The sequence below is a fragment of the Dreissena polymorpha genome, chromosome 1 (genome assembly GCF_020536995.1).
Source record: "Dreissena polymorpha isolate Duluth1 chromosome 1, UMN_Dpol_1.0, whole genome shotgun sequence".
In the NCBI taxonomy this organism is placed as follows: Eukaryota; Metazoa; Mollusca; class Bivalvia; order Myida; family Dreissenidae; genus Dreissena; species Dreissena polymorpha.
This window is the reverse complement of record NC_068355.1, coordinates 96,026,958-96,039,875: the sequence shown is the minus strand read 5'-3', so window position 1 is coordinate 96,039,875 and position 12,918 is coordinate 96,026,958. Positions and strand designations below refer to the sequence as shown.

Genomic DNA, 12,918 nt, shown 5'->3' with positions numbered 1-12,918 from the left:
GTCATGTTTGTGTGCTTCGATTACTTTCTGAGGCATTTGCGTCTTAATTACAAATATTTTCAGTTAAACTTTGAACTGTTCCAACAATTGGAAACCTGATCTCAAAATGACTATATTGATAAGAATACTGTACCTGTTCAGGTTATGCTTGCAACATCCATAACTGTCCTTAAATTTTGCAACATCCATAAATGAGCTTAAATTTTGCATAAATATGCCTTTTTTGAACCTTGGGTCAGGTAAAGGTTAGCAAAAACATATTAATCAAGATAAGGTAAAACAGCAGCCATTATAAATCTCTGTTAAAATAACGGATATTAAATGAAAATTTAACAAATGTTTGGACGTTAATAAGTGGCAATTTTGAACAATGTCGATGACATGATATTTAGCGTAATAATTTCCTTTATTGTAAAATTTAACTATGTTCATGTTAATTAATAATTTTAATGGTAACTTCTACAGAAATTTTATTTATTTAGAACATGATCATCAAACGTCTTTTGAGTCCTTACTTTGGTCCCTGATAAAAAATATCCATGAAGGTAATTACTATCAAAAAGGACAAATGGTCAAGAGCACTCACTGTCTGGATGTTATTTAATTCACATAATGGCCAGTTAGAATGTGTGGATTTTCCAGTGGATAATTCCTATTTTAGACACTCCTTATAAGACATAACACCAATCATTGAACGAATCTTTTATTTGCACCACTATGGCATAACATTAAAAAACAGCATGCATAAATAAATATCTGCTAGCATCACCTCCAAACATATTAAAAATAAATTAAAAATAACTTCTTACTTATAACCATGCTGATCATACAAACCTAAATGGGTAGAGACAATTTCTTTTTAACATCAAGCATTACCAACTTTGTGCTAGGAGCCAACTATCTGACTGCATATAAGTTGAATAACACAAAGAATTAAAACCACGAAGGACTTGCAAGGTTTTATAGTCACAGGTAACTAGGTGATTATAACATATACGACAAATGAAGGATGTAATACTAAATAGTTACATGAGAATAAACAAAAAATAACAAAGCCAAAAACATGCTTTAAGAAAGCAATTGCATCGTTGAATATGCACTTTCTTCAATAACTTCACATGGAAACGACAAATTGAACAATGGACTGATCTAGGCTTAAACAGATTTGACATCAGAACTTTTTAAAAAGTGATTCTGCTACATAACAAGTAACTGCAAATAATCAAACAACAAAATCCAACAGTTTTACGCACTTATAAAACAACCTTGCATGGTTTACAGGTAAATTTAAAAAAACTGCTACACGACATAAGTACACTCATAAATAATTAGAATCTTTACAAACTACATATTAAAGAATTGTCATAAACTAGACTAGTACTCATGCACAGCTTTCTTGGCTGCTTATAAGACAAATAACTCCGCAATATTTGGATTAGCAGAAATAACAATTGTCTCGTACATATAACTTGGTGGTTGCAATAAATTTGATAAAAAATTTGATTGCTTTAGAAATACGTTGGTAGTTTTCTCCACAAACATGCAACATTTGATGCCGGCTTACTGACAGTGTGACTGCATTATTTGGCCACCCTGAGTGGGGTATAATTATAAAACCATAAACAAAACAAAATAGAGTTCCTCTTGAAAGAGAATTATTCCCCCCCCCCCCCACATATACTGCTTTGAAATTTACATCAAAGTATGACCTTAAAAGAGGCAATGTGGTTTTTGCATGTCACTCACTGTCTTAAAGGACAGTTTGGCAAAATGAGAAAACAACCAAGTCTTCCAAACTTGCCTTTCACGATTTTATGAAATCCAAAATGAACACACTCCTTTTCTTATATGATACTTAATAAGTTTTTAAATAAATGTAAACACAATTGACCGAGATTGCTGTTAGTTTTCCAATTTGAATTCTATTCAGAGTTTGTTATTTAAGATATTGTCCAAGTACAAAATGTGCCACAGAAGACTAGTGTTTTGTTCAAAGATAATGGGCATTTTTGCCTTCAGAAATCTAACAACGCAAAATGATGCCACAAAGCCTTATTCCTTTTAAAGCTTGAAATGAATGTACAATTTTGAAGAAGTATTTCGAATGTAAAGCATAACAAGTTTCATCTAAATCCTACAAATATTAGATAAGTAAGAATAAACAAGAGGTGATGGCCCCAAAGCGTTCACCTGAACTCAGACTTAAGCTGGTGTCCTAGTTTTACCACAGATTTGATCTTGACCTATCTGTTGTTAAGATCAAGATTCTGACCAAGTTTCATCAATATTGAGTATTAAATGTGCCCTCTTCGACTTTTTAGATTTCAGCTGGTGACTTTTTAGACCATAAAAAACTGAGCCTAGTATCTTGTCAAATAATTATCCTGACCAAGTTTCATGAAGATTTACAAGGTTTTTCCAAGACCAGGTCAACTTGTTTTTGGATGCACGTGGCCCAGAATTGAACTTGGCGTAAACATTGTCACAAAGTCAATTTAAACATTCTGACCAAGATTCAGTCAAACGTTCTGCCTCCATAGAGGTCACAAACTTTTTCTAAGGATTTGATCTGGTGTCATAGTTTTTTGAACTCACATGATTAAAGTTTGAACTTTGCCTGGAAATTGTCTAGGTGAATATTTTGACCAAGTTTCCTTCAAGATTTAGTGGTGAATGTGGCCTCTAGAGTGTTATCAATGGTTTTTCTCAGATTTGACCTGTTGACCAAGATCCAAACTTACTAGATATTTAAACTATATACAGTCTGCACAAGATTCTTCAAGATTTGATGACAATAGTGTTGAAAAGTGCAATGAAGTTAAGTTAATACCACACAAGCAAAACATTCTAACAGACTAATTGTTTAACAGACATACTAACTCTGGGACTCCAATTTACTTGTCAAACTTTGTTGATTATAAAATCAAACAATAATGTAAAAAAGCACTATACCTATCAGTTAGGTTCAAACACAATGCACACATTATTTTCTGATAATGCAAATAAATTATATTACAAATCATAAAGCAAATTTGCAATTGTTGTAACATAATGTCGTTGTTACATTTAAATTGTATAATGATGGTCATGTCCGTGTTCTCTCTCATCTGTCTAATATGGACTATACTTCATCAAGAAATCCTTAAACAAAGTGAAAACTATTATCAATACATATACAAGTAACATTTCCTTGTACAAGTTATTAAAACAAGCAAATTTGTTGAATTGATATCCCCCGCCAAAATACTTCTGGACACAAATATTTCTGGACGGATGGACAACGCCAACATCATCCTCTTATCCATTTATATACTCATACCAAGTTTCAATGAAATCCGTCAAAGCACTTCCAAGATATGGCTGTGGACACACAAAAAAGCATTTTCTCAAGATACAAAGGGCCATAACTCCGTTATTATCCAATGGTGTACAATGCCATTTGGCGTGCATCATGCTCTTATCCATATATATACTCATACCAAGTTTCAATGAAATCCGCCAAAGCACTCTAAGATATGGCTCCGGACACAAAAACGCATTTTTTGAAGATACAAAGGGTCATAACTCAGTTATTAACAGATGGTGTACAATGCCATTTGGCGTTCATCATCCTCTTATCCATATATATATACTCATACCAAGTTTCAATGAAATCCGCCAAAGCACTTCCAAGATATGGCTCTGGACACAAAATGCCAAAACAATATCCCTCCGCCTATGGCGGGGGATAATAAAACAAGAGTGACATAATGGAACTTAAGCCCTCACCTGAGTTCACACAGACAAATTTCTGAAGACATGATGCAAATTTTACCCACAAGTGACCCAGATTCAAACATGGCATTTCTATTGTCAATAAAAACATTATGAACAAGTTTCAATATGGAGTCATAAATGTGGCTCTAGGGTGGCAAGAAGATTTATTTAGATTTGGCCTGGAAACCTTTTGTTTAGAATTACCTGAATTAGGTATGACATTGGACGACATATCGCCAAGTTAAACACTCTAACCAATTTTCATCAAACTTGAGTCAGAAATGTTTCCCCTAGAGTGGTAATTTTTTTGAAAGGTTTGACTTGGTGACCTTGTTGTAGATTCAAGTGACTCAGATTTGAACTTGGCCTAAGTATTGTCAAGATAAACGTTTAACATAGTTTCACAAAGATTGAAACATTAATGTGAACTTGAGATTTTAATATTTAATCCCACTTCTGCTTAAAATATTTACTTTCAAAACACTATACTTTAGCTACAGTGACGTACTTACTCAGCAGACTAGAACAAGTTCTACATCTTTTTAAAACGTAACCTCCACAAATCATTCCAATAAATTCATTTTCATCACAATTACAGTAGGTTGGTGCTTTACGAGATGTCTTATTAGAGAGATGTGAACCCTTTTTAAAAATAAGCTTGATAGCTTGCATTACACAAGTGCTTCATACATAAATATGTTGGACATGTGTTGGAAATAAGACATCACAGAATGGTTCAGTTTAAGGGCATTTGATACCTTGTCATACTGTGCTCCAGTGTGGGCCTTCAGGAAATGAACATATCTAGCTGCAAACTCAAACACAGTGGCTTTGTCGGTTTTGTCAGACATACCAGGCACCAACTGTCTCAGTAAATTGCATGCTTCCTTTATTCTTGCTCTGAATTACACATATATAAGGCATCACTTATATGAACAAATATATACATTTATCACTTGCCATACCCTGTTTCCCATGCAATATAACCATTACATATATTTTTATTTTACACATGTGTAATATACTTTTTAAGCGTTTTCATTAGCTTAGTTTTCATTTATTGACCAATCGCATTTTGTTATTTTGCTGAAATGACGTTGAAACGTCAAATGACGTCACAAAATGTAAATAACATTCGGGATTTATCATTATGTTTGCGTAAATATTTATTTAATTTGCTTGCTCATTAAAAAGCATGTGATAAAAAAGATCTGACACTCGTTGTCATATCATACCATATTTTATTAAACTCGTCCAGGAAATTCGTTAGTAAGCTCGCCAAAGGCTCGTTTACAAACAAAATTCCTGAACTCGTTTAATAAACTATGGTATGATATGCCAACTCATGCCAGATCCTATATATATTGCACGAGTACAGAAAATTGTTAAAGAAAATTGTAATGTATTAGTCAAATGTCTTATTTCATATTAATCTTTTGCAGCTCTTAATTCTTGGGTGATTCCAGATACCAGCAAACACTCAATCACACAAGACAGGTTTTTTAAATGCTGCTCACTTTCCAGCAATACCTGGAAGATTGTGATAAGCGTTTATTTCGTATTAATATTTGCTCTACGTCTGGACTTTAATTGCTGCAACATTTCTTAGGGCGTATCAAAATTACAGCTAAGGAAATTCGTTGCGAGTAAAACAAAACAGAGTCAACAAAAGACAGGTCAGTCTCTTAAAGCACAACATTCCTGGGTTATTTTTGTCTTTGATATTCAGACATTCTTTTATATTACAGTCAATAAAAATCATGTCTATTGACATCTTTGTTGATGCCTCTGCATTGTAACAACTGGTATGCTTAATAAATGTCAAAAATGCAATAAATGCAGCCCTATGTAAAGATAACTGTACTTCATCATATTCTTTAACTTTGGAGCTTCAGTTGTTAAAACAAAAGTGACAACAAAAGTTCCGCGGTCAGAGACATATGCCCCCTACACAGGGCTTTGACCGAGTGACCCCAATGCATCTACTGTCCAAGGCCAATGCACATGAAAAGTATCAAGCCAAGCCAATCGGTGAATCAGTTGAGGAGTTATTGATCGAAAACTATTTCACTCTAAATGTATGAAAGTGACCGTGACCTTTGAACTACTGACCACATTTTCAATAGGGATCATCTACCGTCCAAGGCAAATGCACATGGGAAGTATCAAGCCAATCCTCAAATCAGTTGACAAGAAATTGGTCGGAAACTATTTCACTCTTAATGTGTGACAGTGACCTTGACATTTTACCTAGTGACCCAATTTTCAATAGGGGTCATCTACTTCCAAGACCAGAGCACATGGGAAGTATCAAGCCAATTGGTGAATCAATTGACAAGTTATTGATCGTAAACGATTTCACTCCTATATGTGACAGTGACCTTGACCTTCAGTTAAGTGACCCTCATTCAAATAGGGGTCATCTACTGTTCACGGCCGATGCACATGTGAAGTATCAAGCCAATTGGTCAATTCCTTGATGAGTAATTGATCGGAAACAATTTTCACACTTAGTGTGAGAGTGACCTTGACCTTTGACCTAGTGACCCCAATTTACATAAGGGTCATCTACTGTACAAGGCCAATTCAAATGTTAAGTATCAAGCCAATCGGTCAATTTGATGACGAGTTATTGATCAGAAACAATTTCCACACTTATTTTGATAGTGATCTTGACATAGTGACCCCAATTTCAATAGGGGTCATCTACTGTCCAAGGTTAATGAACTTGTAAAGTATCAAACCAATCGGTAAATTCGTTGACGAGTTTTTTTATCTGAAACGATTTCACTCTTTATGTGTGATAGTGACCTTAACCTTTGACCTAGTGACCTCAATTTCAATAGGGGTCATCTACTGTCAAAGGCCAATACACATGTGAAGTATCAAGCCAATCGGTCAATTTGTGCACGAGTTATTGATTGGAAATGAACTGGTCTACCGACAGACGGACAGACCTTCAACATACAGCAAAACAATATACCCCCTATTCTTCGAAAGGGGGGCATAATTATTCTTACACCACAAAACAAGCTACCTTCTGCGTCTTTCCTTTTGGTTATGTTGCTCTCTTATTTTGCCGCTGTCCTCTATATCAAACTGTGGCAGTGTCATGAGGGATCTCACCCGGTCATGTACCTCCTGCTGTGATGGCATGGCCAGGGGGTCATTAGGACTCACTTCTTCACCACTGCTGTTCAAGAGAACTGGTTTACAGACAGGTGTGGTCTGCAAACAAACCAGCAATCAGAATAATGGGTGTAACATTAATACATATTTGCATCTGAAAACCAAATTTTTCTAAAATGAGAGCTTAAACAATAATGTGCTCAGCAAATTTCATGATAATTTAGCTAACAACGTTGCATCTAGATGTTTCACAAGTAGTTAACATAAATTGACCAAGTAACATGCTTGTACATTACCACATGAACTGGTTTTAAGCTAGTTGGATTGTAATGGGTAAAGGCTAGCATTAAGTGCCCAAGTGTTTGAGCCCATATGACCCTTTTTTAAACTGTCATGGAAACAAATGTGTTTGACAGGTTTTATTACTAATGAATGACATTACAAAGCCCAGGTTAGCTAAATGGAGATTGAAAACCTTTTTTGGGGAACAACATTTGATAACTTTAAAAAAAAAATATGAATGACATCGAAGACTATTTTTTGAAAACTCTACATGTTTTTGTCAATTATTTGAATATTCAAATATTGGCATGATAAGTATAAACTATAAATTTGACCCTTCCATTATATGATGTACATATTATATTTAAGCAAATATTCATTAACAATGCAGGTGGTTTTTTTGGCCCGATTTTATAGCCAAATTCGGCTATGTTCCCAATCCCAAAAAGTATACTTTTTTCCCAAAATGTGGCAAAAAATTCCCAATTTCCAAAAAAAAAAAAAAAAAAAACCATTTTTTTTTTTTTTTTTTTTTAGAAAGAAGTGTCTAATGCGTATTTTATCTAAATTTTAATTCAATTACATCTAACAAAGTATTTTATGATTTTGTTCTTTTAATTGTAATGATTATAAAGTGTTATATCAAATTTAGTATTTCCCTATTTAGTGGACTTTTCGTGTGGAAAAAAAAGGCTAATGAAATAATTTTCCCAATTTCATGAAAATGCCGATAAAATTCCCAATTCCAAAGCCATGGGCTATCTTCCCAAAAAGTGGAGAAAAAAAAACCTGCAATGTGTGCTTTCTAATTAATTGCTTAAAAATGGAAGTAAACAAGTTCATGATTCATTTTATTGCACTAAATGAAAGAAACACAGATATAAAAATTAATCATACATTTCTGTGCTACATGTATAATGAATTGATGTATTATGTGAATTTTGTAATGTTTTCACATGCGTTAAAGCGATATTTGAAATTACCAATTGACAGTATATTTCATCTCATTTCTGATGTAATTGTGTGCTTCCGATGACGGTGCGAGTTAGATCTGACACCCAACTGAATATTCAATATCCATTCCTTAAAATGGTACATTTGACAATTTGAAGCACTGGTTAATTTGGTAAAAAAGTTGTAAAATAATACAAATTAGTGAATATTTAAATGGAGTTTCAGCTATTACAAATTATACAATTTGCATAGTGTTTCAACTATTCTTATGGCAATTACACAATCCGATATTCTTAGATACATTTTCCATTCTTATTAAAAAAGCAATATCTACCATTCGAGCTGATGTTGGGGTAAATTCGGATTGATATGGAAGCCTGGACTGCAAAGCTTCTGATGAATAAAACATGTAGCCATTTCTTGGATGTGGAGTAGTGTAAAGTTGTGGGCATCGACCATTAGGTAATGGATCTGGTAGCTTAAAAAGAGGTTAGTTATAAGAAAACATTAACAGCAATTATGATTCAGGTACGGAATATTGCCAAAAATAGTACTAAATCAAACTAACTAGTAAATATTAGATGTAGTTGAATGTGTTGATAAGAACATGAGAAGGAAATGTACAGAGGTCAACATTAGTAAAAGCCCATAAACGCTGCAATGGTAGATTATGATTTCCGCTAGCTCACATTCAGTATTGGCAGACTTGTAACATTTTCTAGGTCTTAAGTTGTTATATATAAATATGTGCTCACTTTTTTAAAGTGCTTCATTGAAATGATAACAACTGATGAATGTTATATATGTATATGTACAAGTTAAATGCATAATGCACATGTGTATATCAATTTTGTATTCAAGTGTTAAATAGCAATATTTTGCATATTGAATACAATATTTAATACTTACAGATGCAACAGATGATTGAAAACTTGAAGTAGGATTCGGCAAAATCATCTTTTGACTTAAATTTCTCTCTTTGCTGGTGACTGGTGTGCTTTGTGCGGCTGGCTTTCTAAAATATAAAATAGTTCTTGTTGGATTAAAGTGAAAAATCAATACTGCGCACGCACATTATAATTACATCAAAACAACAGTTGGTTTGTGATTAGAGGGGCCTTTTCATGTTTTGGTAAATTGACGAATTAAAAAAAAGTTGTTTCAGATTCGCAAATGTATGTTGTAGTTATGATAATTGTGGGGAAGAAATAATACTGAGCATTAACCATGCTCTAAAACATCCATTATATGCATCTTTTGACGATTTAAAAACCTGAAAATTATAAAGCATTGCAACACGAAAGGATTGAATGATTTGGAGTTCTGTTGTTGTCGTTATATTTTGTGATACTACGAGGATTGCCTATATAGAGTATAAAATACATCACTCACTGTATGAGCACAGATGGCTGAGTGGTCATAGCGATAGACTTTAACTCCAGGGGTCAGTGGTTCGAGCCCAGTTGAGGGTTATTTTTTTTTCTTTCTTTCTTTCTTTTTATTTTTATTGCAGCGGCGTTTTAGATCCAATGTTCACATTTATCAATTTAAAGCATTTTAAGACAAACTTCAATACACGACAAAATCTGTGAAAAGGCCCCTTTAATTCTGAAGTAATTGTAAGTAATTAACACATTTATTTCAAATAAAAATTACCAATACTTTTAAAACTTTTTTTAAAAAGCATACCTGTATCTGTTTTTATTGTCAGCTTCTAATGCTTGGCTTGACACAGATATAGCGGGTTCAGCTACATACACTGGCTGGTTACCTTCATCTGCTGACTCTGTATTTTCCTCCTCCTGAGAGTCCTCGTAGACAATCACCTTAGAACACACACAGTGCAAAACTAAGATAATGATACTTTGACAGCATACAAGACCTTATGAAATACTGGTTGCTATAATCTTTGCACAACAATTCATTTAAAAATGCAACACAAACTATGATTCACACAATGAACTCTTTTGAAAATTTTAAGTATCTAATGATGAATGTAACTTAAAAAACCTCTTTAGAGAAAAATTAAGAATGCCACTACCAGGGCCCATTGGCATAAAAGCTATTGAATTTCAAAATATTGGTACCAGAACAATTGGTTTGTTAAAAAGAGGGATGGCAAGCAACAGCAAGATTGGTATTCAAATATTCCGTTGTTAAAGGATTTGATTTTGATTGTATATTGATTTGAACAGGTTAACGTTATGTGAAGAATATTTGAACATTTATAATAATTAATTAGGAACAAATCTGCTACTAATATATGTATGAAAATTGCAACAATATATATATAAATTTACTGCATAATCTATTTAAATTAATCAATTAATAAGATATACATATGCATAGGCCCTACAAGTCAAAAAGTTGACATAAAAAGTCAAAGTACCTACTTCATCACTGAATGTCATGCACAATTTGCTCTGAAAGAAATTACAAGTTCTTCCGCAGCTTTTAATGTGCAGGTATAAACATGGATGGAAGAACAGTTATTTAAGTGTTAACAGTTAAAAAAAAATATTAATGATAGTCCCCAAAAAAGCATTTTCAATTAAACTTAATTGTGCATTAAAATTATGCGTTTGCTAATAGACCGAGATAAACACTTTCATCTTTGGGACTTTAAGTTGCAGCAATCAAGTAGTGAAACAGGTACCGGTATACACAACAAAAGAGTTAAGGTCTATGTTTACACCCATATCCTGTGTTTTTGAGATATAGGCGGTATGGAGCATTGGTACGTTTTGTAATTAAAGACGAAAAGTTTTAATTTATGTACTTAATGCCCTTAAATTATTCCAACATTAAAATATTCTTTGCCATCCCTTGTTAAAAAACATAGCATTTAAGACAGTTTTGAAGATTTAACATTGGCATTTTATACAAACTTTTATAAAATCATCTCCTTCTTGAAATTCCATCAATTTTCCATTCTTGCACAGTTTTCTAACAATATCTTCAGCTGCCTTTTTATCTATATCATCAAGTTCTTCTTCAAAATTTTGGCAAGAGTTGTTTCCACAACTTCTTATCACAGGCTCTTTTTCACAGTTTTCATTAGAGGAATGTTCAAGGGCATAACAGTCACTGGCTATATTCTCAGTATTTTCATCAGAATTATCAACAATGTCAACTGTAAAAGTGTTATCTTTATTACTGTCCTGATTGACATGCTGCTGTTCTTCTACATTACATTCTGTTTCCTTTTTATAGCATGTGGAATATTGTTTGTTTTGTGAATCACTTATCTTAGCTTTTTTAATTTCAAAACCATGAACACTTTCTCCTATATTCTCAGACATTTTGCGCTTTGGTGAAGAACATACTTCAGTTTTGTGACCATACAATTTGTCGGTTGTAAAAGAATGTTCTTCTTCTGTCATCTCTAATTGTAGCAACTGTTGTTCCACCTATTAAATTTAAATATACCATTTAATAAATATGTATACTCAATAAATATTACAACAATAATTTCGTAAATAATCTTAAACATTCTAAACATTGTGAACTTAAATTCTGTACTGTAGTACAAAATGATAGAAACCATAATTACAAAACCTTAATATGTAAGTTGTTCTTCTTGTACAATGTCTAAAACTTCTGCTAGTCATGATCAATGTACCTATGAAGTTTCATGATCCTAGGCATAAGCGTTCTTGAGTTATCATCCGGAAACCATTTTACTATTTCCGGTCACCGTGACCATTGACCTCGTGACCTGAAAATCAATAGGGGTCATCTGCGGGTCATGATCAATGTACCTATGAAGTTTCATGATCCTAGGCATAAGCGTTCTTGAGTTATCATCCAGAAACCATTTTACTATTTCGAGTCACCATGACCTTTGACCTAGTGACCTGAAAATCAATAGGGGTCATCTGCGAGTCATGATCAATGTACCTATGAAGTTTCATGATCCTAGGCATAAGCGTTCTTGAGTTATCATCCGGAAACCATTTTACTATTTTGGGTCACCGTGACCTTGACCTTTGACCTAGTGACCTGAAAATCAATAGGGGACATCTGCGAGTCATGATCAATGTTACTACCTATGAAGTTTCATGATCCTAGGCCTAAGTGTTCTTGAGTTATCATCCGGAAACCATCTGGTGGACGGACGGACATACGGACCGACATGAGCAAAACAATATACCCCCTCTTCTTCAAGGGGGGCATAAAAATAGTTGCAGCCAATTTTATTTCTTAAAGGGACCTTTCACGTTTTGGTTACCGGTACATGTAATTGACAAAATTGAAAATAATTGTTTCAAAGTTGCAAATTTTTGTTTAGTTATGATATTTGTGAGGCAACAGTAATACTGAATATTTACCAAGCTCTAAAATATCCATTTTATGCATCTTTTCACGATTTAAAAACATGAAATTATAAAGTGTTATTCCAACACAAGTCAAGTGTTTAGACAAAAGCTTTTCGAAGATGGTGTGCCATCTCATTTCAAACGTGTTAATATGTTTGTTAAATTTCATAAATAACCCCCCTCCCCCCCGTCTTCCCCCCTCAGTCATACAACTTTCTCATTTGATTTTTTAGCTGGTGAACTTTTTTGATCACCTTTTGTCTGTCGTGCGTCATCAACATTTTGCCTTGTGAACACTCTAGAGGCCACATTTATTGTCTGATCTTCATGAAATTTGGTCAGAACATTTGTCCCATTGATACCTCGACTGAGTTCGAATCTGGGTCATGCTGGGTCAAAAACTAGTTCACTAGGTCAAAAAAAAGAAATACCTTGTGAACACTGTAGAAGTCACATTTGATGCCCAATCTTCATGTAA

At 33.7% G+C, this 12,918-nt stretch overlaps 1 protein-coding gene across 2 annotated transcripts in view; it reads right to left on the bottom strand.

Annotated features, from left to right (window-relative positions):
- Positions 1–2,024: 2,024 nt before the first annotated feature.
- The window catches only part of LOC127841388 (uncharacterized), a 36,816-nt gene continuing 25,922 nt past the window's right edge, over positions 2,025–12,918 (bottom strand). For both annotated transcript variants that reach the window (XM_052370202.1, XM_052370213.1), the window contains exons 2-8: positions 11,010–11,531; positions 9,811–9,947; positions 9,031–9,136; positions 8,456–8,599; positions 6,794–6,984; positions 4,515–4,656; positions 2,025–3,141 (exon numbers count right to left, since the gene is read on the bottom strand). In XM_052370202.1, coding sequence (XP_052226162.1) covers positions 3,112–3,141; positions 4,515–4,656; positions 6,794–6,984; positions 8,456–8,599; positions 9,031–9,136; positions 9,811–9,947; positions 11,010–11,531 — 1,272 coding nt within the window. In that variant the 3' untranslated portion in view covers positions 2,025–3,111. The remainder of the gene's footprint in view (positions 3,142–4,514; positions 4,657–6,793; positions 6,985–8,455; positions 8,600–9,030; positions 9,137–9,810; positions 9,948–11,009; positions 11,532–12,918) is intronic.